Below are 25,394 nucleotides of genomic sequence, written 5' to 3'. Positions count from 1 at the left end.
TTACTTTATGATAATGCCTCTTGTTAAGTTGATTCTACCTACTGCTGTGCATGACCTGGTATAACTGACAACAGCCACTCCATTTTATCTTGAGATATCTGAAGTTATCTGAAGTTTAAATACTAAGAAATAAACACTTTCAAGTTTTGCAGGCCCAATAACTTTTTAGTGCACAATCGAAAGCACAAGGGTCCGTGGTCTCCCTGCTACAGAAATGAAGATTCTTTTAATATTTGACACACATAGTTAAGTAAAAACTTCATGTTCCCAGCTAAGTATGCCACACAAATAAATGCTGTGTAGTTTACCAATTTAACTGCTATACTCCATCCACAAGTCAAAGCAGTTACCTTAAACATAGTTTATATAATTCAAGCACAAGAGTATTAAGACATACATATGCATATATGCAAATAAGCCATGACAGGTATATATAGATATGTATATGTATTGCACACTCTCCAAACACCATAAATTTGGTCATCAAGTTGCTAAAGAGATTTCAGCGATTGGTATATTCAAGACCTTCATGAGTATGAAGGAATAAATCTTTCCAACACAAACTGAAAAGAATTTAAGTATTTTTTTAAAACAGACTATTTTACAATAACAGTTGTCAAAATATTTTTAGTCAATGCTTAAAAACTCAAATCAAAACCACATAGCAGTTATTTGATTGAAAGAGTGGGGAAAAAAATTTGGCTTTCAAAAGTGCTAATTTTCAAAGAAGTAATCCAGATGATGAAAATACTTTCCACTCCCTAGTTTAACACTCTACTCAACTGAACCTGAAAAAATGTATCCTCAAGAAAAACAAGAACTGATTCTGCTGTAAAGCCTGCACTTTAAATAGAATAATACAATGTTACCACTTAAAGCATCAGATGATCTAAAAATTATGCTTTCCTTAGTTCTATACATAAATTTAAAATGCAAAAATTTAAGCTTATCAGAATTAAAGGCTTTACAAAGAAAGTCTTAAGTCTTATTATTACAGATTAAAGAAAATGCCATCTTTGAAAGACAAAGTTTGGGATATTTTATTTTAAATGGTAAATAATTTAAAATACACTACACAGATTTAATAATTTCATCCATTGCATAATAAGAAAAAATAGGAATAAAATTATGTCCTACAGATAATGTGTTCCCTTTTAAGTACTTTCAAGATATTTTAATCTATTCTTTTGCAATTACGTATTCAGTATTATCTGTCCTAGAAAATGCAACTTTAAGCCTCTTAGGAAGTATTTAGTGAAGTAGATACAGCACTGGAATCTGAGAGGGTAATTTGTTTGGGGTTTAAGTTTTTGGGTTTTTTTAACTGTTTGAGTACAACCCTTAGTACTAACAAGAGAAAAAAAGAAAAAAAAAAAGAAAGTCAACCACACAAAAACTTACCAACATCCATAGCAGTTTCCATGAAGCTTTTCTGTCTTGAGGCAAATTCAGCCAACAGTTTCTGTTGCCTTTCCCTGGCCTTCTGTCGTCTGAGTGAAAGGAGGGAGAGAGAAAAAAAGAAGTACTTATAATGAAGGAAAAATAGTTTATAGTGTCAGGCTGATTACAGTCACCACTTACAACAATATCATTCAAAATTAAAACTTTCCTCTAAATAAACGCTTAATTTTCAAGCCTAGCAAAGGAATATCTTGCTTTAAAAGTGGAGGGTTTTTTAAGACATGTTATTTTCTTTTGAGCCTGAAAGAAAAAAAAATTCTGTACCAAAAAACCCTTCTGAAAAACCAAAGGATCTTTTAACAGACTGGGGTATAGAGTCATAGGAAAAAGAAAGCAATACCTTATTCTTGGAAGTTATTTTTCTGTTACATTAGGAAGAGTAACAGAGTGAAATGCCAACTGTTGTACAAATAATAAGTTTAAATAAAAATCAGTGTTTACGAGTTACTATTATTATATTCTTGTTATAACAGTAGTCATATTTATATGCAAAAATCATATTTATTATTGTATTGACTATAATTAATAATATTTATTATTGTAACTATGGTAATATTAATGATATTAAAACAATAATAATCAAGCCTACCTCACTTTTGATAATAAGTTTTATGTCAAAGGAAACAATTATTAATAATATATTTTCCAGCTCAGGCTTCTGGTACTGGTTCTTATTCCCCTATCTCCACCTCAGATACTTGTCACCAACAACTTTTTTACCTTGACTCAAGACTGCTTCCAAACTGAAGGCCCTTATCTCCCTGGAGACAAGCAAATGCCACTAATTTTTTCCTCATCATTTAACATGGCTCTGAATTTACATTAGAGGCTCATTCTTGCCTACCCTTCTATTTATACTGTATTAGCAATCTGTATTGGCTGTATGGGTTCTCTAATGCCTATATATACATACTGCAGTGGGTAGAGGAATATTAATGGATGTAAAAAGAAAGAAACAGACATCTTCTTCCTGAGATACCAAGAAAGGATCTTTTGCTTTGACAAGAGTTTACAGAGGAAATGACCAAACCTCCCACAGCTGCTCAACCCATGGCACAGGCAAAGAGCTGTGTGCCCCACAGATGAGGGCTTTACATAGCACTTGCCCAGTGCACTCGGGGAAGCTCTACCAGTTACAAACTCTGTGCATCAGCATTCACAATTAATCTTTTTCCCCACTCAGAGATGATTCAGATAACTAACAATGGATTTTGAAACATCACTTGGCATCTGGTATGCTGATGGGTTGCTCTTTAGTCTCCAGCACTGTCTGATTATCCCTGCCCTGGCACAGGAACAGGCATCTACATGCCCAGGGCAGCTAGTACACTGTAACATGTTATCCTGAGCTGATCTCTTTCTAAGTCAAAGCTCCTAACTTGTTTTCTTAAAGGCACCTTAAAAACCCACGTATCTCTCCTCATTTATCTGTCACATTGTATAGCTACCATTTCTCAAAATAACTTCTATTTACAACAATCCTGGAGATTCATATTCTGAGTATCATACCAAGGCATTCATTAAACCTGTTTTTATTTATTTCTCCCTGGGAATTTCTCACTATATGGCTTAACTAAAAGCAGAGTGACTGTAAATAGAGGCCTTTAATAAGAAGACATAAACAAACTCTGACAGATTCAGTACAGCTCAGTAATTTTCCATGATGGCTCATGGGAGTATGATACTGCAATTGAAAAAACACTGCAAGCAGCTCAAGCTCTCTTCAAGCTCTGTATTTTGGTTTCTATGGCAACAATGTATTGCCTGGGCGATACCAAGTTTGTCGGCATATGTTGAAGTACCCAAAAAGGGTGAACACTGAACCCTCACAATCTGCTTGATCTTCACCAATACAAAACTGGACTTGCAGGAGAAAGTAAAACAAAACAACCAAAATGAAGTAAAAACTGCAGCTTTATGACATAGACTGTCAGTCTATGAGATTAGTCATTTAAGTTACCACACTGTCCATTCATACACTTCATGGGTCCCCAATACCATTAAGGATTTAAGGAGAAGAAACAGTCAACTCAGAACTGCAAACATTTATTTTCATCATTATGTTAGCCCCAGAATCTAACTGAAAACTTGAAGTGCTTATCATAGATCTTTGAAAATATCACATCCTTTATAGGGAAAAAAGAATGGCCTTACCCTTTCCTATATGAAAAGTTACTTAATTTATTGATTTCCACATTTGTCCTGTACATAAATCTAGCACTATTGAGTACCACATGTACCAAAACATAGCTGTTTTAACTGAAGCATCTGTTCGGTCTGGCATTTTCTAAAAGAAAATTTTGCACGCTATTCCTTCATTGTTTCTCTCATTTAGTGAACTATTTACAGGGGATGTTGAAAACTAAACCACTGACTGACACTTGTAAGTAAAAAATAATTCTATTTTCTACAGTATGTAACATTCTACTTTTTAAAGTATGTGACTTACACGAAAAAATTAAATCAATCTTCCTTTTTTATGTTTAATTTTGAAGTACAGTATAGGTCTTGGATACATCAGGGAGAATTTAGTGAGATATTTGTTTTCAAACAAATAAAAATAGAAGAATAAATAAAGGCAATCCAGAAACAAACTGAGTTGGATACAGCTGCATGTTTCTACCCAAACATCCATAACCTTAACCATATAGGCTGGTTATGTAAACCATTAATACATCGAAATACTGTATGGATAAGCATTCAAGTGTATTCTTGTTGATTCCAGCCTGCATTCTGTCTTTACTTAAGTGAATGTGGCAAGTTCTATCTGACCACACCACTCTCAATGCCCCAACCTTCTAACCATCCCCTCACTTCAAATGAGGTGTTTCAGTCTCTTGCACTAACCATTATCAATTTCTTCCCAGTGCTCCAACCCAGCCAACTCACCTTTCTGTCTGGCTCCATAAGACCCCCCAAATACCAGCCTCAGTCTTACCTGTGCCCTCCAGACATTTGCACTCCTATTCTACATTCTATGAACTCTCAAGACCCCATCTTCCCTCACTGAGATTTTCACTAAAAACTGGTTATTTGCTGCTCTCCACTGACCATTTCTGTCCTGACAACCCAGTTGTTTCTTCCCTAACTTCCCCCAACTTGCAAGTTTGAATCTTCCCACATCAACTGAGCTTGATCTGTCACCTTCTCTTTGCTCACTATTACACTGCCCAGGTTTCTCTTGCCAGTCCCAGTCCTCTTTGCCCCTGCAGCGTTGTATGTATGTTGCATGCACTACTAACACTCCTTTACGATGTTCTTAATGTTACCTTTCTTCTTTATCCAGAGTTTTCTTCTCTGCAGAACTAATCTTTTTTGGTGGTACTGGAGGTGTCACCTTTCTGCATATCTCTTCAATTATACGTTTATTCAATCTGCTCTGAACAGCAGCTTTCAATAAAATTCTTTCTACTGCCGTCATGCCATCACCATGAGAGTATCTTGGAATTTCTGGGTGGATTAAAACATCCACATCGTCCAGCCACGGAGGATAGTAAGAGTTTTGTTTTCCTGAGAGTTTGTGATGCAATTTAATCAGCAAGGACAGTATGCTTTCCTTCACTTCTAGAATGGCTGTGGCTAGCTGTGGAGTTGCACCAGGTGCTGACCATTTCATTGATGTTTTGGGCCGAACCACCTGGTTTGCCTCACTGGTGTTCCGATTGATGATCTCTTGAAATTTCTTTCTACGTTCCGCAACCAAACTGAACACTTGAGCTGTCCCGGAGTTCTTGGGAAAAAAATGACAACATTTAATTTTCAAAAATACAAGTATAAGCAACATACATTTATAAAACCATAGAAAATATTTTAAACCAGGAGAAAACCCACAAAACATTTTAGATTTCCTCTTCCCTTCCAAATATATTGGAACAGCAAAATACTACCCCTGCATGTCATTTTCATACAGATCTGATGTACACAGCTGTATAAAAAGTCTAAGAGAAAATTAAAACATTATCTATACCAAAACAACTAACCACTGGCTTTGTTCTAGACAAATTTAGAATTCTGTTCACCAAGCAGTATTTCCTTACTATTTCTGAAATATTCAGCATTTTGGTATCTTTATGTCATTTAAATATTTTTATTAAAGTTTAATGAGCACTGCTGTACAATGTAACTCAATCCCCCAAAAGTGAGACCACACACCCCCACGGGTGTTGTCCATTTTGTGTGGATTTATTAGCCAAGACCAGAAGCCACGTACTCCATATCTGCAAGCAGAGACTGTTATTCAGGGCACGTGAGATTATGAGTGCAGTTACATTAATGACAGTGCCCATTCAGATGTTTCTGTCCTGTGTCACCCTTGCTTTCAGTCCCAAATTAAGAGTACATGGAAGCAACTCACATACACTGAATCCATAGCAGAAAGATGTTTCTTGAACATTTTGAACAGGAAATTTGGAGTATTTCAGTATCTTACCCTCTCCTTACTCAGAAAGCTGGGCAGTCAAGAGATACCAAATTCTTCAGAGATGAAATATAAAAATGGGATTCTGACAAATCATCTCACCTACCTTTGTTATGTTTTAATGTTTCACCTCATCTACCTAAATTTTGATCTTTTTTCTAATATTAATATGGAAATGAATGCCCATTGTGTTTCACTACATCTGGCGCATAATAATCTGAAGTGCTGTACACAAAAGATACAAAACCAATCCTGACATAGAGATTATACTATCTACCAGCTAGAAATCCTTCAAAATCTCACCATTTATGCATTTGCTTTGTAAAAAAGAGAATTGCCATTAATAATTTCAAATGCACTTGCAATGTAGGGTTAATCTTACCCAGATTTGAGAAAGCTAAGACTACTCTGCATTAAATGTTAGTAATATCTTAGCAATACAAACAGTCCTAAACACCAAGCTCAAGCAATAAGCTAAAATGACATTTTATATTTGATAGAAGGCTTCTATCAAAGCATTTCTTTGCTTGAAAGTCTACTACCTATCAAGAATATGAAAAAAAAGCATAAGTCCTTGCAACATGAATTAAAAGAAAACAAGAAATTAGAATATTTCACTGAATGTTAAGGTGAGCACAATTAAAGCCATGTTTCTAGTTAATTGCTTAGGAGAACAAACTGCACACAGATCTACCTCTCTCTGGAGGCTCTTCCGCCTTGAACTCTGGTAGATTGAGGACAAAAAAAGTCATTAAATACATGATTTGGAAGGAGTTTTTATTTGAAATAAATTCTACTTCTGTTATAAGTACACTTAGGAGGAGAAAAAAACCCTAACAAAAAAGGCCAGAGGATGCAATAACTTAAACTAATCTAGGAAAATGGGTGGTATTTGTATGTGCTTACTTGTGATGAAGCTAAACCATCAGAACTCGTACTTGCAGGTGGTTCCTTCTTCACCTCTGGAGCAGTTTCTGGTACTCTGACTCGGACATAGTTAATGAAGTGACGCATGTTAGAAACCAAGTTACTGCCTGGAAACCAACTATCATGGCAGCGCTCCTGTCCACCTGCAGATTCCTAAAATACAACAAAAAGTTTAGCACACTTTCTCTGTTGTGTTATAATAATTCCTGTTGTTTTTGTAAATGTACTAGAGAAGCCATAACCTCTCCATGAGATAGGAACAATATGTTGAACAGTATGTACTTCACTAAGATGATAAACTCAAAAATTATGATGATGGATGCCAACTGTGAGGACTGGCTGCCTGATAAGTACATTTTGTTTTAATATAACCAAGTACATACAATCAGTGCTATTTAGCAGATGTTAAAGGAACTACTCAGAGCAATCCAAAGACGTACAACCTAAGATTAATGCAAAAAAATCAGAACAATACAGAACAGAAAAAAAAGTGTCAGGTCCTTAATCGTATAAGCAATGTTAAAAAGCAGGAAAAATTACAAAAGTCAAATGGGAATCCGTATTCACAAAGAAAATTGCTTTTTATATTCAACTTTTCATCAAAAGCAGTTAGAATTTTGGCTAATTCACATATTATAGAAGATACAAAGCCTTAATAACAAAATGTTTGGTGATACATTTCAGTTGAAAATCTAGAAATCTAAGCAAGCTTTAGATTTAATAATTTTAAAATTTTTTGCACCCAATTTCAACTCCTGATTTACAGAACAGTAAAGATGTAATTAATCTGTGTTGTCAGATATATATATACAGGCACTGTGGAAAAATGAAATATATTACACTCCACAACAGTATGCAATTTTCTCATTTTTCTTTGCTTAGTTGTATTCTGCTTGGGTAAAAATAAATGTTTTACTCTTATTACTATGGTAAAAATTTAATTTCAGTAAACATCTATTATTAAATAATATTGAATCATTAGACAACATTTGTATTGTAATGGAAAACATAGGGTTTATTCTTACCTCTTCATCTGACTCTTGTTCTGGAGAATTTTCCAACCCCAGCTCAATCAAATACAAAACCATGCAAAGTACATGTTCTGACAAATTCTGATGATCCATTAACATCTAAACAGAAAAACAGACATTCACGTCTCACAGGCTTTATCTTTTATACATTTACAATCTCCAGTAAAGCAAAACAAAAAACAAACAAACAAAACAAAAATCAACAAAAATAAAATAAAAAATAAACTTCCAAAAATCTGAGGGACATCTCTAACATAAACTGTCAGGTAATGAAAGTAGACAATTTCATATGAAAAAGCTCAATATACTAGCTAGAAATTTTATTTTTGAGTAAGACGTTCCAAGTTAGCCACAGCAGAAAAGGTAGAAAGTCTTGAGCCATATACGTGGTTTTTGTCTGGGTTTTTGTTATTTAATTTTCTTTTCTTAATTTACCACTGTGCTCAAAAGAGCTGTACTATGAGATACAGGTATCAGTTAAAAAGAAAAGACTAGACAGAAAGAATGCCTTAATAATACTTGTAACCCTAGTATATTTTTGGTATACACTGAGCACAAATTTTAGCATTTAAAATAGTTTCCTTTTTCTTGCACAATAACACTTTCAAAGTCCTATCATATGCATAAAAATGCAGTTAGGAAAAATATTATTTTCAAGAGCAGAGAAGTGTCTATTCAAGTTCCTGGAATACCTACTCTGAAACATCAGTAACATACTTTAAACTTCACTCCTGTCATGACTGAATACTCCAATAATGCTCTGATCAGTGATTATGCTACAGGATTTTAAAGATTTTCAAGTAGGCCAAGATTAGTACGAGTTATAACATTAATATAGCTCCTCAATAATCATAATGGAACACTATTGCAAAATAAGACACATAATTTTGAATGTGATGGATAAACAGGAGTGTTGTATTTAAAAGGCATATTATTTTCATTCCACTCAGACTATTAAGACTTCAGCATATCCAAACATACAAAAAAAGTATTTTGGTTAATAAACTTCAGAGACTTCCATTTTAATTTAATTTTTTAAGATTATTAGAAGTTATGTTGAGGTTTAGAAAAACCTAACCTTTGAGAAACACCACAAAATTTGATTTCACATCTCCTTCCAGTCAAACAAACTTGTACCTTAAAATTGTATTAGTTCAAGTTCTGATACACTTTAGCACCAAAGTGCCAGGCAAAGCTGCAGAGATACCAGTACTGTTACAAGCAAAGATTTACACTCAGCCTGCCTTCCCTTTTTCATATCAGTCATAAGAAGGCCTCATGAGGACCTAGTCCTAGAAGTGATGCCAGGATAACTGGGAACACCAGAAAGGTTAATAGGAATTTGGTTCACATAATCTTTTTTAATTACAAATAATAAATAGCCTTATCTTTCAATTAATAAATGCTCATATCTTTCTTCTAGCACAACTCTCAGTGCATTGAGAGGGAGCACAGTGCATCTGTGCTCCTCAAATTAAAAACCAGGACAATTGGTTGAGAATATTCTGATTTAAAGGGAACAAAACGGAAAGAACCTACAAGTTAATAAATAAGTGGATGAGAAAAGATGTTTCCAGTTTCACTGTAGACAGGCTACTAAAAAAATTAGTATTTGTACAGTTCTGACAGTCAGAATCAAAAGTCATGTTGACTAACACTTCTGAAAAGTCAAATCATAAAATGTAGTAGTTTAATGTTCTCCTGTAGCCAGTCCCAGAAGTCAAGAGATATACAGACTGTCATAAATCAGTAAAATTTCACAGATAAAACATAATTTAGGCAATCCATGGAACCACTATGTAATTTCTACCATACATAAATCAGCCTGAAATGTATTTGGCATCCTGGCTAAAAGAACAACTCAGAAACTTTAAGATTCTCAAGACTTAAGATCTTGAAGCTTCTTAATAAAATAAGAAAAATTACTGGCGGGAAAAAAAAACAAAAAACAAACCACAACAAAACAACACAAGCAAACAAAAACAAACAACCCCCTCCCAAGTAAGACAGTAAAAATGATGCATTCCTTTTCTACATTCTCCATTTTCGTTTCACATCAAAACATTAATTTATCTTCTACATAATCCCAAGATCTCCTTAACTTTGGCAGTCTTCCTCTAAGTCTCCTGTCTTATCTAGTACTTTCTCCAGGTATGCTTCTTCCCCAGTCTCTGCTCCCCACTACTCAGCCTCACTCTTAGTAGGCAGCCTGGGCACTGCAGCAGGGCAGAGCTAAGCAGAGTTGAACGCTGCACACAGCAGCTTCTTTGGCCACAATTGTGGAAATCACTGAGGAACAAGGTACTGACACTCCTGGCAAAGCTCTAGGTAACTCTGGTGTAGGCCACAGACAGGATTTGGGGCTGACTTTCATGGCACTTCAGCAGTTAATAGAACAAAATAAACAGCCACTGATCATGCACACAAAGTAACTTCACAATGCTTACAGTTTGGCTAAATTCAGATCCATAATCTGAATAACATTGATAACACAATATTTAAAACATGGGAAAAGGAGATATATTTTGTCCTTGCTTTGTTCTTGAAAACTCATGCCTGAACTGGCATTGAGCATGAAAAATGTCATTGGTTAAACTTCAGCAAGATAAGGAACGAGATGTCTGACAAAAGAAAACATTCACCAATCATTTTACTACTGAGTTTCCAAAAGGAATAGTCCCTGCACAGGAAAATGTCTTCACCATAACATGTCTCACACCATTATGAGGGAGGAAGAATTAGTAGCAAAACAGGAAAAATTTTATATTTCATATTTATAAAGTAGATCTTTGAAACCTATATTTTACTGAGGCCATGGATTTGTAAGCAATATAAAGCTTTTGGAAAAGTCCTTTTCTGTCATAGAGGTGAAATGTATTGAATGAATTCAGGTAAAAAGTCTTCATTCGTCTTAATTATATACTGACAACTTATGTGATATTTCATTAGAGAAAGAAATCAGCTGAAACAACTCTGGGAATAAGCATGGCTCTTAGTGAACACCACGCAGTTATACATATATATATTTAAGAACACGTATTTTCTATTCAACAGAAAATTAACAATAAAACAAGAAAGAGCTTTAGGGGGGGTGGGGAGCACTTGAAAGATCACAAAAGGAAATTGCCTGGGAAAAGCACTACTGTGCCTCACTCAAATCACTTTTTACAGTCCCTCATCTGCTTCAGCAGTACACTGCTTTCAAAGCAGCTTCCACATACAAAGACAGATTTGAAGTCCCATTTTGTGATTAATGTACTCTTCAAAAAAGATGCACTTCTCTTAAAAATGGCAGCCTTTAAGACAAAACCAAACTCAATTTAAAGGCATCAATCAGTCCTGAAAGTCAAGTGCTGTAACATTATCAAAAGACTGAATGTATCTAGGAAGTGATGGAACCAACTGCAGCTATGAAATGTATTTGCCATTTAGGATCTAAAGCCATCCAGGCCACATATATTAGAAAAGGTTGCTGATGCCCTAAAACCCTGCAGTGGGAGCCAAAAGAACATCACTTACACAAACATGCTCTCTGAAACCATCCTGTGGTTTTCAAATAATTCAAATGGCAACTCTAATGGTTGAGATAAGGTTACTCAGAGCAGGATGGGTCATACACTTGGGGACCTGACTTAGTGTATGTATATACAGAATAACATTCAATGAAATTTTTAAAATGGTAGAAAAGTAGTTACAGTAGACCTACAGAAAAAAAAAAGATTTACAGATGTCAGTCTCAAATTAATGTATTTTAAATAATCGTAATTCTAAGAACTGTTCTGAAAAAGTGGAAGTAAAATACTGGGCTTCATGAGAATTAAGACTGTACCTTATAAAGAAGCGTAAAGAGCACAATGTGCAGGGTTTTACAGTGTAAAAGCTTTATGAGACCTTTGTAACTAGGATGTAGTGGTGTTCTTTTCTTGTAAGGAGGCCATGGGTTCCCAGGGAATTTACCACTTTGCTTTAAGCTGTTGAAACAAATGAGACTTATGTTACCAGTGCAATAATACAGACACTGCCACTGTTAAAGACAATTATTCTGCCTTCTTTTTGTTTAGACCAACTTTAGAATTGTCTAAGCCATTTAATTTATTCAAGTAGCATTACAAAAACTGCACTAAATACGCAAAATTAATTCAGTCTTATTTTTCTGTGCATTACCACTGATTTAAATGACCATTATAAATAAAGTTAAATCCATTTTTCATTACTGATACAAATTTAAGAACACCATTTTCATTCTAAGAGATGGAAAACTTTTCACTTGACCCAAATCCATGTTAGTGAGATATCCAACATAGAAATCTCCCATCTGTAGAAGTGACCCACAGGCAGCATCTGCTGTGCCACAGACATTTATGACAAAGTAACAGACTAAGCTAACCAAACCCCTGATAATGCCTGTAAATTTGTGAATTATCTACTCAAGGACAAATCTGGGGCCTGAAAACATCAACAACATGATTAACACTATCAGACAGCATAAATAGAAATTTTTTGTGTGCAATATGCAACAATATGTTATATTCTAAAAATTATCCCAACTTACAATGCTGTGTATCTGTCCATTGCTGACTGCACATCTCTACGGTAAACTGTTCGCAGTATTACCATGACAGGGTCAAATTCCTTATCCCAGACTTCAGCTGTTGTTTAAATGAAATCATATGTTAAAATTCTCTTTACAAACCTTACAACTTGCTCTAGATTATCTTCTTAACTAGCTGTAATTATTTAATTTTCTCTCTTTTTTTTTTTTTTTGCTTTAAAGTGCAGCAATTTTTACTAATTCTTACTATACTAAAAACTACTGCTACTTATAAAGGCATCAAAATTTCACCAGAAGTATTTTTCTTAGCTACAAAACAAAAAACTAGCAATCTCTTAGGGCAGTAGATCTTTCCTTCTAATAAGCTTAATTTTAGTATCTTCTAGCTTTCTTTTCCGCCACAACATAATATACAATGTGGGCTACAAGACAAAAATAAAAATAGAATTTCTGATAAAATAGCAGTTGAAATCCATGTGGAGGAAATTTTGGTTTTTAAATACAACTTAATTTTAAAGTCTAAGTAAATGTATTTATCCAATTGAAACATGAAAAGGTAGCCCCCAAACCATCTTTTTGTATACATTTTGTTTTGCCCTTCTTAATTTCTGAGTACATGTGTAAAAAGGTCTCAGTTCTTTTTCAGTTGGTGTTTGTTAAGCACAGACCCTCTTGAAAGTAGAAGTAAAAGACTGCAGTAGAAGTAAAAGACCTACTTAACAGGTAGGTGACATTTTACTATTAAGTGCAGTGAGCTGTGAGGCTGAAGCACAACCAGAGCACACGTAGCATTTCATATTCCCATATTCATATTCTGAGCATAGCTGCTCAGAAAATGGAATCAGTAATGGAACACTGAGTTCTTAAATTCTTCCTCTGCTTTGATGTATCAACACTATGTTGAGTCCAATTTAGATAACAAGCTGGTCAGGGGAAAAACCTGTCATTATTGCACTGTATGAATATTGTAGAATTATAGAGCAACATTCTATAACCAGTCTAGTCTGAAATTTGTTCTAGACTCTCACTACTGACTGAGAAAAATGTAATAAAAAGCAATACAAAAGAAAGGATTATGCATCAAGGTATCTTTAATAACTGAAATGTGGATAAGTTCAGAGAAAAAAAATCTTTGCCAGTGACACTTCACTAGTGCAAAGTGTTCTAAGGCATACTGAACACCCAATTTTTTAAAAATCTCATGAATGAGACCAGTGACCAGTGAAACACACATTACAATTTTTCAGTTCTCCATTCTTCCCTGGCTTACTAAGGATACTTGATTAATATGAGAAGCTCATTTTCACTCTACAGCAAAATGAATTATTAAAAACCAGTAACAGTCTTTAGCTATGCTCTTAAATATAAGCAATAAACAATAACGAAAGAAGCAAGTTTTGTGGGTTTTATATGGTTTAGGGGCTGTTTGTTTTGGTTTGGGTTTTTTTTTGTTGGGGTTGTTTGGGTTTTTTTGAGTGGTGGTGGTGTTTATTGTTGTTTGGTGGACTGTATTTTTTTCTGTGGTTTGGTTTTGGGTTTTTTTTGAAGAAAAAACCCTCTGGTTAAGCATCTTACCACTGAGTATGCTAAAAAAGGATGCCAACTACCATACCTTTAGGTGTATACATTCCTTGTTGCATGGAACCGCCAGGTTCAAAAACAGGAGCTTTAAAATCAGCAACTGATGACAAGACAGATTCAAAGCTTAAGCTCCCTGGAATAATTCCACTTTTAGGATTGGGGTTTTCTGGAATGTAATGTTTATGTTAAGGAAAGCAAAGTTAACTTACTTGCAGGACACAGCACTTTACTTCCCTCTTGACATTTTCAGTCACGCATTTCAGAAGCTACATTTCAGCAGTGCCCTGTGTTTACCACAAGAGGTCTGTATGCTCCAGATGCTATAGTGCAATTATTATTAATGAAGTGAATTAAAGCCTTCTAGCTAGGATGTTAATATTCTTAAAATCAAATCAATTGCTTAAGAGATAAATATTAAATGAGAAATTAAAAATGCCATCTGTAGGGTATATAAAGTTTCTGTACTTGCCTTATTTCCTAACATTTTGTCTGTCTTCAACAATATTTTGTATTTACAGCCAGGTGCAGAAAAAGCAAGTAAACAGCTTAGTATCCATAAAAGTAATAAATAACTCTCCATCTTGTATTGTCTATTTCTCACTTTTGGCAGCAATACTTAGTTGACCTACTGACATTACCTTAAATCATACATAACAATTACAAGTAAGGAAACTCCTGCTTAATGGAAAGTGACTGCATGTATAAAAGGTTCACTCATTTTATATAGTTAAGTGATTCAATTACATGATTAGCTTATTTTTACATACTTAAGTGCTTGAGTTATTAGCTCATATAGCAATAATAATTCTTATTACATATTTTAACTCTTTATCTCTTCCTATCTCAATGAATTCCTAATTTTTATGCTCAATTTTTATCTTTGGATCACAAGCACTGTTGTTCAACCACCTATTTAATATGCAGGCTATTTAATTTGTCTGCACAGCTTAATACAGTGACAACAGTAAAAATTTGAGTATTTTTATTCAGCTGTTTGAGGACATAAACCATATCACTACACAGAAAGGCTTCCTAAAGTTTGTTGTTCTTTAGGTAAGACAGTTTCTCCCGTAACAAATGCATCTCAACCTAATTTCAAAGCAGCATTCACAACTGCAATTATCTGCATTTTCAACAATTGATAGCAAAATCCAACATAGCAAGGGTGGCTTCTTTTTATACTGGCATAGGATTTAGCAATAATTAAAGGCTCAAATCCAGACAAAGGTCACACTAAACTTCCTAGAATGTCACTGGAAACTAGACTTTTCACCTTACACTTTAAAGACCTGTGTAATGTTGAAAAAATAATAAAAAGCACCTTTAAGCATTTTTAACAAAACCAATTTAAAACGATTGCACAGTACTGCATATTTTGTAAGACAAATGAAAGCTGAAGCAAATCCAATTGCTAATGCTAAGTATATGCAAACACACCTTTACACAGCTTGTTTAATTATGTAAGCTGTTGTTCAAGCTCCAAAATCCCACTACTATTCAGGTACCTGTCATTCCCACTCATGCACATTAGTTAATACATTCCAAGGATATGAGGTCCAATAATGAACTGTGTGTCCTGTCATTCATACAGAGCTGGGCTACCATCTCTGCTCTGAGAATCTCATCATCTGTCATTCCTAGAACAGTAAAATTTAAAACGACATTTAAAAAGCATTGTTTTAAGACACATATTCAGGTTACATTTGCCATTAAACAAAAGTTAAACTTCATGCAAACATTAATCTTAAGTAATGATACAGTGCTATAAAATTTTAGCAAAAGAAAAAGGGAGGGAAGGGGCACAAATGTTATGAAAGACAACTTCAGCCAGAAAAGACAATTACAAACCAAAACCACTGCCTTTCTGAAGATCATGTGACCACATACACAAATCAGCCACTTCCACTAAAGCCATTTTTCTCCATTTCTATGTATTTTTTCTATTTGTAATTCATGAGGGAATAAAATTCAGTAACTGGCAAAAATGAAGCCAAGTGTTGAATGCTTTCAGTTACTAAATTGCTAATCAGCTTTATGGCAGCTACTAAATGCTGAATACAAATGAACAGGAATGTTATTTACGTGTAAGTATTGATAAAGCACTGATTCTTACCTAAATGTAAACGAAGACTTAACAGAAGGACCAAAAACGTTAAGGCTCCTTCCAACATGGACCTTTCATGCTCTGAATCAAGAACTGTATTTTGATGCTGCGATGCCATGGTTAACAGATCTACCACCTTAAATCTGCACAGCAAAGAGTAAAGTCAGAAACATCATTCTCCAACATTAAAACACCAACATGAAATGTTCTGATAAACTTAGGATACTATTTACAACAGTCCAAAATGCATTACATGTATTTTATTATGTATTCAATGACATGAAAACATACATGAAAACCCTCTTGGTTTTAAATTTGGGTTTTTATTTAACTCCCTATGGAATGTACTACAGTGATATTTACTCCACATGGAAATACCTTACATTTATAGATATATAAAAATTAAGGCAAATTAATTTGTTTTCAAACATTGACTATTCTGCACAGAAAACCAGACACCCTATCTGTCTCTCTTACTACTGCAGCTCTATTTATCTACTTCTTCAGGCTAGCAAATCCTGAAAGCTTGAGTACAACCACATGTAAAACTTAAAACACCTGAAAATGTGCAGAAAACAAATGTGTGAAGTCTGTTCACTAGTGTGCTGTAAACAAAAATCCTGTATAAAATTAAAGATAAGCCTTCAGATACCTCTTTCAGTAGAGCACCTGCAGTAAGAGTTAGTTTTGGCTAGGCATAGTTTCATCACTGAAAATATGAGAGAAATACATGCAATTTCTCTCACATGGCATAAATGAATCAACATAACATTAAACAAGGGCATTCATCTCTTAATCCTACCTTTCAAAAACAGATGAAATAAAATAATCTGGGTCCAGCCTAGAGGCACAGACCTGCAGAAAGAGAATAAATTAATTTTACTCACTAGTTTGTAAACAAGCATTGGTTTGGCTTCTCAGAAAACGTAACTTACTTGCAGCAGATAAATGTCAGGATCAATCATTGAATTGCAGAAATGAGACTGCACATAAGTCATAGCCTGTCCTTTAATTTGCAGGCCATTTCTAACCCACATGTTGCTGTGAATTTCAGAAAGACTTGCCTATTAAGGTAAAATAGAATACAAATTTACAAATATTTCAGGGATATTCAGGTATTCAGTCCAACATTATCAGATCACCATTACACTATCACACAGATGCATAGGAACAAGGTTATGAAACAGATACCATACATATGACACGATCTTTAGAAGTCCCTTCCAACCCCTAACTCTCTATGATTCTATGACAGCATACTGCTGGCAACTTCCATACAAAAAAATATAAAATTAAAAATTTTTAAAAATGTTGCAGAGTGCAGCCATTCTTGAATGCATTTGCAACTTAGAATACGAAATTTTAGGATTCAGTTTTCAATTCAACTTGTGCTCCCTTGGTAACTGTTCCATAAACATGCAATTCCATGTTTTCAAAGGGCTGGTTTCTCCTACACTTTTGAAAGTGCTACACTGAGTATTATCATCATACTTCTCCAAGTATGAGAACTAATGCCATGTTTCATTTTGGAAATACAAAGAAAAAAAAAAGTTTATCTTAGCTACTCAATTTATTCTAGCTACTATTGTCCTATATTGCTTATTTTGATGTTCCACACTTGAGTAATACTTCCTCTTATCAGACACTTCTAAATATATTTCAATGACTGTGGTTAGAAAACTCAGTCAACTTTTTTTTTTATTGTGTATCTCTACATCTTCATCAAAGTCAGGAGTCTGACCATACCTGAATCTGAAGTGGGTGAATCATTAGTTTCATCAGCATCTCTTGATCTGGCAAGATAGTATCCAGATCTAGTTCTTGGCATTTGACAGCCTAGAAATAAAAACAAGCACACCCTGTACTGAAACAATCACATTCACATGTAATTTCCAGCTTCTGTGTAACTAAAACACGTGCTTACCTTACTTAAAAACATGGCAAAGTAACGGTGCAGTGGCAAATGAAAAGTGACTTGGTTAGGAGCTGGCTGGAAGTAAGATAAAGATATTTTAATACCATGTATTTTTCAAAAAAACAATCATAAAAATGTCTATGTCACAAGTACCCAGAAGAGAACCCTGCATATCTTAGGTCAATGGGCTTCTACAACTCTAGTATTATTTCATTACCCTACACTTTCTGATGATCCAGAAATTTCCCATATTCAGATTCCTGTAGTTAATCTCTTGCTAAACCCTCAGTAGTTAATGACATTCTGAACTGACAGAGTATTGCTTTCTAAATGGCAAACAGCTCCTCTCTACCGTATCAAAGACTTCTGTTTTGCCACTGCCTCATCCAGCAGAGCAGTAGTACATCAATGGCACTGCTTTTAAGACTCAAAAAGCTAAAGCTTGCACCAGCAAATCTGAATTAAAACTCTATAAATAAAGGATCCTGGGACAACATTTCAACTACCAACAGCAAACTAATTTCAGCAAGACAATCCTTTTTCAATCAGTAGCTAGAATGATTATTTAGCTGGGGGTGGGGGAGTATGCACTACCTTTGAAGTTTAATCAGATTTTCACAGTACTTGGCTTACATTCACTAAGGATATTTACCTCATCCACAAAGTTGATTGCATCAAACCAATCCTGAAGTGCTTCAAGGCAGTATCTGACAACATTCCGTGTGTATTCCTGTGTTTCCTGCAGTTAGAGAAACCAGTGTACTGCACATGCCAAAAGAGTTTTAAGTGTCACCATTTTCCTAATAAACCTAATATTCCTAAAGGAATATTTTTACAGTACATTAGTTATTCACTCATCATATGAAAATCAGTAAATGTTAGGTCAGTTTTATTGTTACTCTATAATATGATAATTTCAATGGTGAGAATTAAGGCACCTTCAGAATGTTCAGCTGATCCTGGTGTTTAATTTATTTTTTTAACAAAAAATTCAGAGATGTAAGCATTAAAAAAAAAGTTTTTCCACATAACAAAAAAGAATGGCTGATATCCTTTAAGTGTTATTTATGGAAAGGTCCTTACAGTTTGCTAATACAATGCACCTAAAGTGCAATGATAACACAATATTGCACTGCCTTTAACAATAAGCAAAATTTGTTGTGAATGATATATTTCTATGACTCTATAACAATGCTCTAAAACTATAATACACTGCAGATTATTTCATACATTTCAAGACTAGAGCTGTACACTGCCCTCCAGACGCCCAGCAGTGATGTGCAAGAAAGGAAGGTGGGAGGTGAGCTAAACCACTGTGATCAGTGAACTTAAAGCCTCACTTCATACAGACATTTCCTTTAATCTCTTTCTCCTAAACACAGACTTCAGACCAACCTGACACTCTTAGGATCTGTATGACACACTTCTCATGTAAAAGCCAGCATTGCTGTGGCCAGCCAGAAGCCTTGCAAGTGCCAGCTGGCTCAGCCAGACACCTTTTGTCATCGGGAAATACAACAGCCACACACCCATCAGGCTGCTCCACCCTCTATGATAGCCATGCTCTGCCAGCACTCCCTCCCTTGTGGGACACAAGCTGGAACCTCTTGCCACCCATCAAGTTTAACTGAACAAGTACAACAAATAAGGTGTAAGATTTCTAAAATTCTTTCAGATTTGAGAATAACTAAAGGGGTCAAACACAGCAGTGACAACATGGCTGACATACTGAAAGGCAGAGCAAGTCATCACACAGGCCTTAAACAATAGGCAGAATTTTCCCTCCTTAAACTAAAAAGGAATATTTTAAAAAGCCAGCAGTTGTCAGTTTTCAAAATGTAATTTAAGCTCAAAAACCCAATATGTTCATAATGTATCACTATAACTTATATCACAGACAGGCTTTTGCAACTGCCTGATTTAAACTCATAAAATTGCACCATTTACTCATGCATGTTTTTCAATGCCTAGCTCAATTCCAGTATTAGCCTCATGAACACTATTATGCATCTTATTAACCTAATTTCAAGGATAAGTATTTTTTTCATTAAAAATAACCATAAACTCACAATAAAAAGATTTTTCACTTTATGTATTCCTATAAGCTGATGGTTCTTATTTTTACTATAACATATTTTACAGTATAGTAACAACTCTAAGCGAGGAGACCATAAGCTGACAGAACCTAAGAGCCTTTTACCTCAGGTTTTTAGAAAAAACAATTGTAAATTACTCCATGCCCCATTATAATGAAGTGTATACTTCTACACACAAATAAACATCAAATCACATTAGGGATGACCTCTGTATCTTATTTCCCAGTGAACAAAGGCAGAGTAATTCAGAGACATTTATCAGGTTTTTAATCGGATTACAATTTATTCCGTATGTAAAGTTATATAGAATAACTACATATAGAATGACTGTACATATCTCAAAATTTTAGTCCCACTTCTGGAGACAATAAATTAGCTATTACACAAATTCTATACTCACTATACACAGAACCTGAATTGACTGCTTTTTTATGCACTTGGTGGACTAAGAGAGCAAAACCCGTCTTTTCAACCACAAACGAGACAGACTTTACAGATTTGAGAACTCAAGAACAAATAATGAATAAAGTCAATAATAATGACAGAGAATTGTTAGCCTTACCCTAACTTTACAGTGTGACAGGAGACCCCACATTGGCTGGGCACAGGCTTCCAGCTCAGCAGCAAAGGCAGCATAGTACGTCTGTGATTCAAACTCCACATGCTCATTTAATTCTCGTTTATTTAAATTCATACCTTTAAAGATTTAATCAGAGTTATACAACCAAATACTTAACTAGGGCTAAGCAGAATGCAGTTATTTTTAGTGTTTTGCATTCATACATTGAATAAGACAAAAAAAAACATGAAGTATAACAATCCATCTTATCTGACAGCAGTGTAATAGGTAAAATAGAAGAACAAGCACCAAACTTTGAACAGAAGCAGACCAAAAGAGAACAATAGCTCAAGACTGGGTGGTAACTGCAGCCCTCACTGTTCAGGTGACAGTAACATGGACAGCAGCACTGCTACTTTGAACCTCACTTCATGAATGGGTACATTTGGATGGAAAATGGTCCACTTTCCAGACACAACATTTACCAGTATTGAAAAAGTTCAAAATTTTTAAATTTACCCAGTGTTTTAATTTACAGCTTCACCAGTAGAACACTCCTCCCACAAGTTTGGATTTGTATTTTAAGTTCAGCCTTACTGAGAACTTTGGCACCACAAATCTCAGTCAAGTCTGATTAAATCAGTCTTAAGACTAGTTCCCACAAGACAAAGATCCATTAGATCATTTTCAAATCTACCTGTTTGCTAGAATATACAGTTCCCTTCCAGGAATACAGTCTTATAAGGTTACTAATGAATTATTTATGTTCATAAAGCGTGAGGATTTTGCTACTGCAAACATTAAACTGTCCTAACATCCTTGTATTAGTATTGATTTAAAAGTCACATACCTTGAAAGAATGATACAAAATTCATCCATGTTACCAAAAGACTGTGATCATCCAAAAATTTCTTTGCCACACTTTGGTGTGAAAGTATGTTTATAAAATCACTAACCAGGGGCCAATAAGTATTGTTCTTCAGTAGTGCTTCCCCACAATTCACCACAACATGTAGACTATTTTCTTCATCTGGATTTTAAAAAGAGAGAAAGAAGAAAAAATAATACTTATTTTTCTTCTTGTTGTAACTTTAAAGTAAAATTATTTTAAAATTACAAGATAAAGCAAAAATACCAATTAGGATTTACGGTAATGTTGCAATCACAGAAGGAAAACTGCAGAAAAGAAGAGTTATTTCGTGGTACCTTTAGTTGTTTTCTCATCAGAGACTCATACACATAGATCTTACTCAAGCAATACAATTCTTATTATGAACATATGAAATCAATTTTGAATTTGACATACTTCCAGTGAGCAATCTACCTTACAGAGGCAAGCAGGAATGTGAATCTGAAAGACAGTAGAGAAAAGCAGCCTTCCTGAGACCAGGGCAGGAGAAGGTTCCCAAAGCGAGGGGAGTGTGCATGAAATGGGGTTGGTCCTGGGTTCAGGATGCAAGGGTAATAACACCAGCTGCTATTCTAATTCAATAAAACATAAAAAAGAAGATCTTTCCTCTCCAGATGATGAGGCACATCTGTATCAAGAGTGGTTCCCTTTGGTATATTGGTAAGCTTTTTTTTCTCCCCTTAGTTATAAGTACTAAAGAAAATGATCTTTTCTTTTTACTCTGAGGTTGAGCAAAAAGCTTCCTTTCTGAGGAAAAAAACCCCAAACTCTCTTGCCTGTTATGCCAAAAGGTTTTTTAACTTAAATGTCATACAGTATTTTGCTCCTTACAAGTTTTACTTCCCAATAACACAGCAGAGTCAGAAGAATTAACCAGATTTCATCCTGAAAAATATGCTGCTTACATTGCACATAATTATAAACAGATACTTTGTTATTACAAGGCATAATCTCCATTTCTTAAGACTGACTCCTACCTATTACACTAAAGCACTGGAAAGAACAGAAAACCAGAAACACTTTGCACAGCTTCTTGAACTTCTCTGCAACACTTTAATCTCCCTCTTATTATTTGGTATATCTGCAAAGAAAGTAAACTGGGTCTTGCTGCTCCCATATGCTCACAAAGCCTATCCAAGAACAGGATAACACCTCGGTTGGCTCTGCCTGAATTTGCTGGAGGACTTCACAAAGAGGCAACAGTTACATTTTGCTGATTCTCTGCCCCAGTATAGATCAAACAAATCAGAGTTGTTTCAAATTGGCAATGGTGCTGCCTCTTATTCAGAGTACTCTCAAGTCAGGGTTAATGTAACATCAGTCAAAGGAAAAGAGTTGTTGGAATTTATGGGGTGAACCATTACAAAAACTTTTTTGTTGAGATAGGAAAAGTAGGAGGAAAGTGTTGATAAAGAGAAAAAAAGTCTGTAAGCACACAGGTACATACATCTTCCTTGGAAGCAAGTTTTATTATCTGCACCCATATTGCACCTCCTCATCCTTTCACACCAAGTGTGAACTAGTAACACTTTTAAACTTGGTGCCAAGGCAGCCCCCTAAGTCAATTCTGTTTCAGGAACATGGTTTGTCACTTGGTATCCACAAATACCTTTAATGAACTGTATACTTTTAACAGGGGCCAGCTGTCTAAGAAACAACTAGGGACTGTGAGCAATGCAAACTGAATGTGCCTTAGCAAATAAATTCCTGCCCTATGTTCTCCTTCTTCCTCTCCAACAAGTTTTCTCCATCTTTCCATTGGCTGGATGTGTAAACTTTGACCCTTTCAGATACTAAAAGACTTATTTGCACCTGCTATACCAACAGAATTCTCAAGTTATCTCAACACAGACTTTTAACAGACTTCTCATTATTTCCAGCATTGTAAGCAATACCTTGAACTAAACACAAGATACAAGTCCCCAGAACTGCAAAAGAAGACCAGTTAGAATACGAGGGGAGGAAAAAACCCCAATGAAGTATTTTATTAAGTTTTTTTCTCTCAATTTACAGTATGCCCAACCCCTCATATATAAAGCAGTGAGAAAGAAATGTTGTGAAAACACCACAAAGCACTGGACAGATTCCAGGATGTCTTAGCTGAGACAAATCACTGGTTCTGAGGAAAGGAAACAGGTAACTTCCAGTCTTGCGATAGCTGCTCCAAGCCACAGCCTTTTCTCACAAATACGTCTGATGTCATCTAACTTACCAGCTCCAGCTAACATAATTCAGTTACATAATTAATTATCAGAGAGTTTCTTCAGAGAATGTCTAATCACAGCCACAGCCTCTTCCTGTTTGGCTGAAAATTCTGATGCATTACAGAATCATACCACCATGCTATATATATCCCATAATGCCCAACAAGTGAAAACAACTACTTAAAAGTAGTTTTAAAATACTTTTTATCAATATGGAATTAGTTTAGCAGAAATCACTTGATAAACAAACTGTTAAAAGATTCAAGATTTTTCTTTGAATACTGTGAAGCAATCTATGTAAGACAAGAGAAACATTTCTCATGCTGAAGTGCAGCTGAATGAGGGCAGTCTTTACAGCCAGCTGACTGAGGATTTCACTTCCAGTAGTTTTCTTTATTAGCCTATACATAGAATGGACTCAGAAAAAAAGGATATTTCAGAAAGGAAAAATTAATGTTTCATGCAAAAGCTGATGGCACTTATTTGGCAGCAGCAGTCAACCTGTTTAGAGAGTATTTTCAAATTCAAACTAGGGTACATGAAAGCATGAAAACTGAAGTCAGCAAGATTTATTGTGCTATTTTCAGAAAACAACAGGTAAAACAAGGAGCTGTTTTCAATGGAAAAGTTAAACAGTGTGCACTCATTCAAATTAAAGTTGCCACTCTGCCAACCAAAAGGTTGATCAAATGATTGTATTTACAAATATTAAATCATTCACCTCTAATTACATCATGTTTTATTAATGCAATCACAGGTGGGAAAAATAAAAACAATTTTAAATACTTCAAATGGCTTGTGAAATGCTTTGAAAATATTTTTTACATTAATGTCTCAATTTGCATATAAAATTTCCTATTCATATGAGCTTCACAAATACTGTTTATGCACATTACTCAACTAATAAAGCACCTGGAAGATATTGCTCTGTATTCAAACTGTGTAACATTCCTACAAAAGAAAACCTTGCAAATCAAAGGATAGAGCATTGGTATTACTTTTGATAACTGCATTTCTTGGAAATTTTGAGACTCAGCTTCCTCAGATCCTGAGCTGGGGGGTGGTTTGCTTACAAAAAATCCCAAAACAAATGATATGTCCTCTATCATCAGTTTACTAACAAGACACTAACAAATGAATCAACCTACCTTGCAATTCGCTTTTAATAAGGCAACTTTCCATCATATATAGCAGAACAGTGACCATAATTTCCAGCAGCTGACATTCTTCTGTTACTTGGCGTGCTAGTTCTTCATTGCTGAACAGCTGAACACTGATATGCACAATCCTATTAGACATTGTGTCTGATTCATGGCTTTTCTTCAGTGTTTTCATAATAAACGCATAATGCTGGACAAAAGTTTTGGTAAAAGCAATCTGCAAATTACAAAGAAATTTTGATGTTAACAAGCACCATAAAGACTATCTTTCTTTCATTATAAAATATTCTTTTACAAAAGTACACTCATTATATCCGAGCAAAAACCACTTGCAACAGCAAACTAAAACTGATGGTCTGATTATGCTATCCCATGTTTAGTTTCTAGAAACAGTCTACTTGAAAAGACATCTCTAGAGAGGGGTAACTTACACCTCCTGTTTTATGATTTTATACCAAAATCTGATCTTCTCATTCT

The 25,394-nt window shown here is 34.9% G+C and overlaps 1 protein-coding gene across 7 annotated transcripts in view; it reads right to left on the bottom strand.

The window, feature by feature from the left end:
- Positions 1–25,394, bottom strand: part of UBR3 (ubiquitin protein ligase E3 component n-recognin 3) — a 107,105-nt gene that overhangs the window by 50,872 nt on the left and 30,839 nt on the right. For 4 of the 7 annotated variants that reach the window (XM_030453989.1, XM_030453990.1, XM_030453995.1 and 1 more), the window contains 18 exons: positions 24,906–25,134; positions 21,494–21,673; positions 20,647–20,780; positions 18,641–18,727; positions 17,998–18,063; positions 17,820–17,909; positions 17,009–17,137; positions 16,876–16,928; positions 16,083–16,216; positions 15,521–15,606; positions 14,001–14,142; positions 12,389–12,485; positions 11,666–11,807; positions 7,831–7,935; positions 6,785–6,958; positions 6,573–6,602; positions 4,731–5,191; positions 1,402–1,490 (listed from right to left, as the gene is read on the bottom strand). In XM_030453989.1, coding sequence (XP_030309849.1) covers positions 1,402–1,490; positions 4,731–5,191; positions 6,573–6,602; positions 6,785–6,958; positions 7,831–7,935; positions 11,666–11,807; positions 12,389–12,485; positions 14,001–14,142; positions 15,521–15,606; positions 16,083–16,216; positions 16,876–16,928; positions 17,009–17,137; positions 17,820–17,909; positions 17,998–18,063; positions 18,641–18,727; positions 20,647–20,780; positions 21,494–21,673; positions 24,906–25,134 — 2,428 coding nt within the window. The remainder of the gene's footprint in view (positions 1–1,401; positions 1,491–4,730; positions 5,192–6,572; positions 6,603–6,784; positions 6,959–7,830; positions 7,936–11,665; positions 11,808–12,388; positions 12,486–14,000; positions 14,143–15,520; positions 15,607–16,082; positions 16,217–16,875; positions 16,929–17,008; positions 17,138–17,819; positions 17,910–17,997; positions 18,064–18,640; positions 18,728–20,646; positions 20,781–21,493; positions 21,674–24,905; positions 25,135–25,394) is intronic. The other 3 variants (XM_030453992.1, XM_030453994.1, XM_030453993.1) reach the window with 1 other exon arrangement.

Source organism: Calypte anna, chromosome 7 (genome assembly GCF_003957555.1).
Source record: "Calypte anna isolate BGI_N300 chromosome 7, bCalAnn1_v1.p, whole genome shotgun sequence".
In the NCBI taxonomy this organism is placed as follows: domain Eukaryota; kingdom Metazoa; phylum Chordata; class Aves; order Apodiformes; family Trochilidae; genus Calypte; species Calypte anna.
The sequence above is the reverse complement of the archived record's forward strand: the minus strand, read 5'-3'. Positions and strand labels throughout refer to the sequence as shown.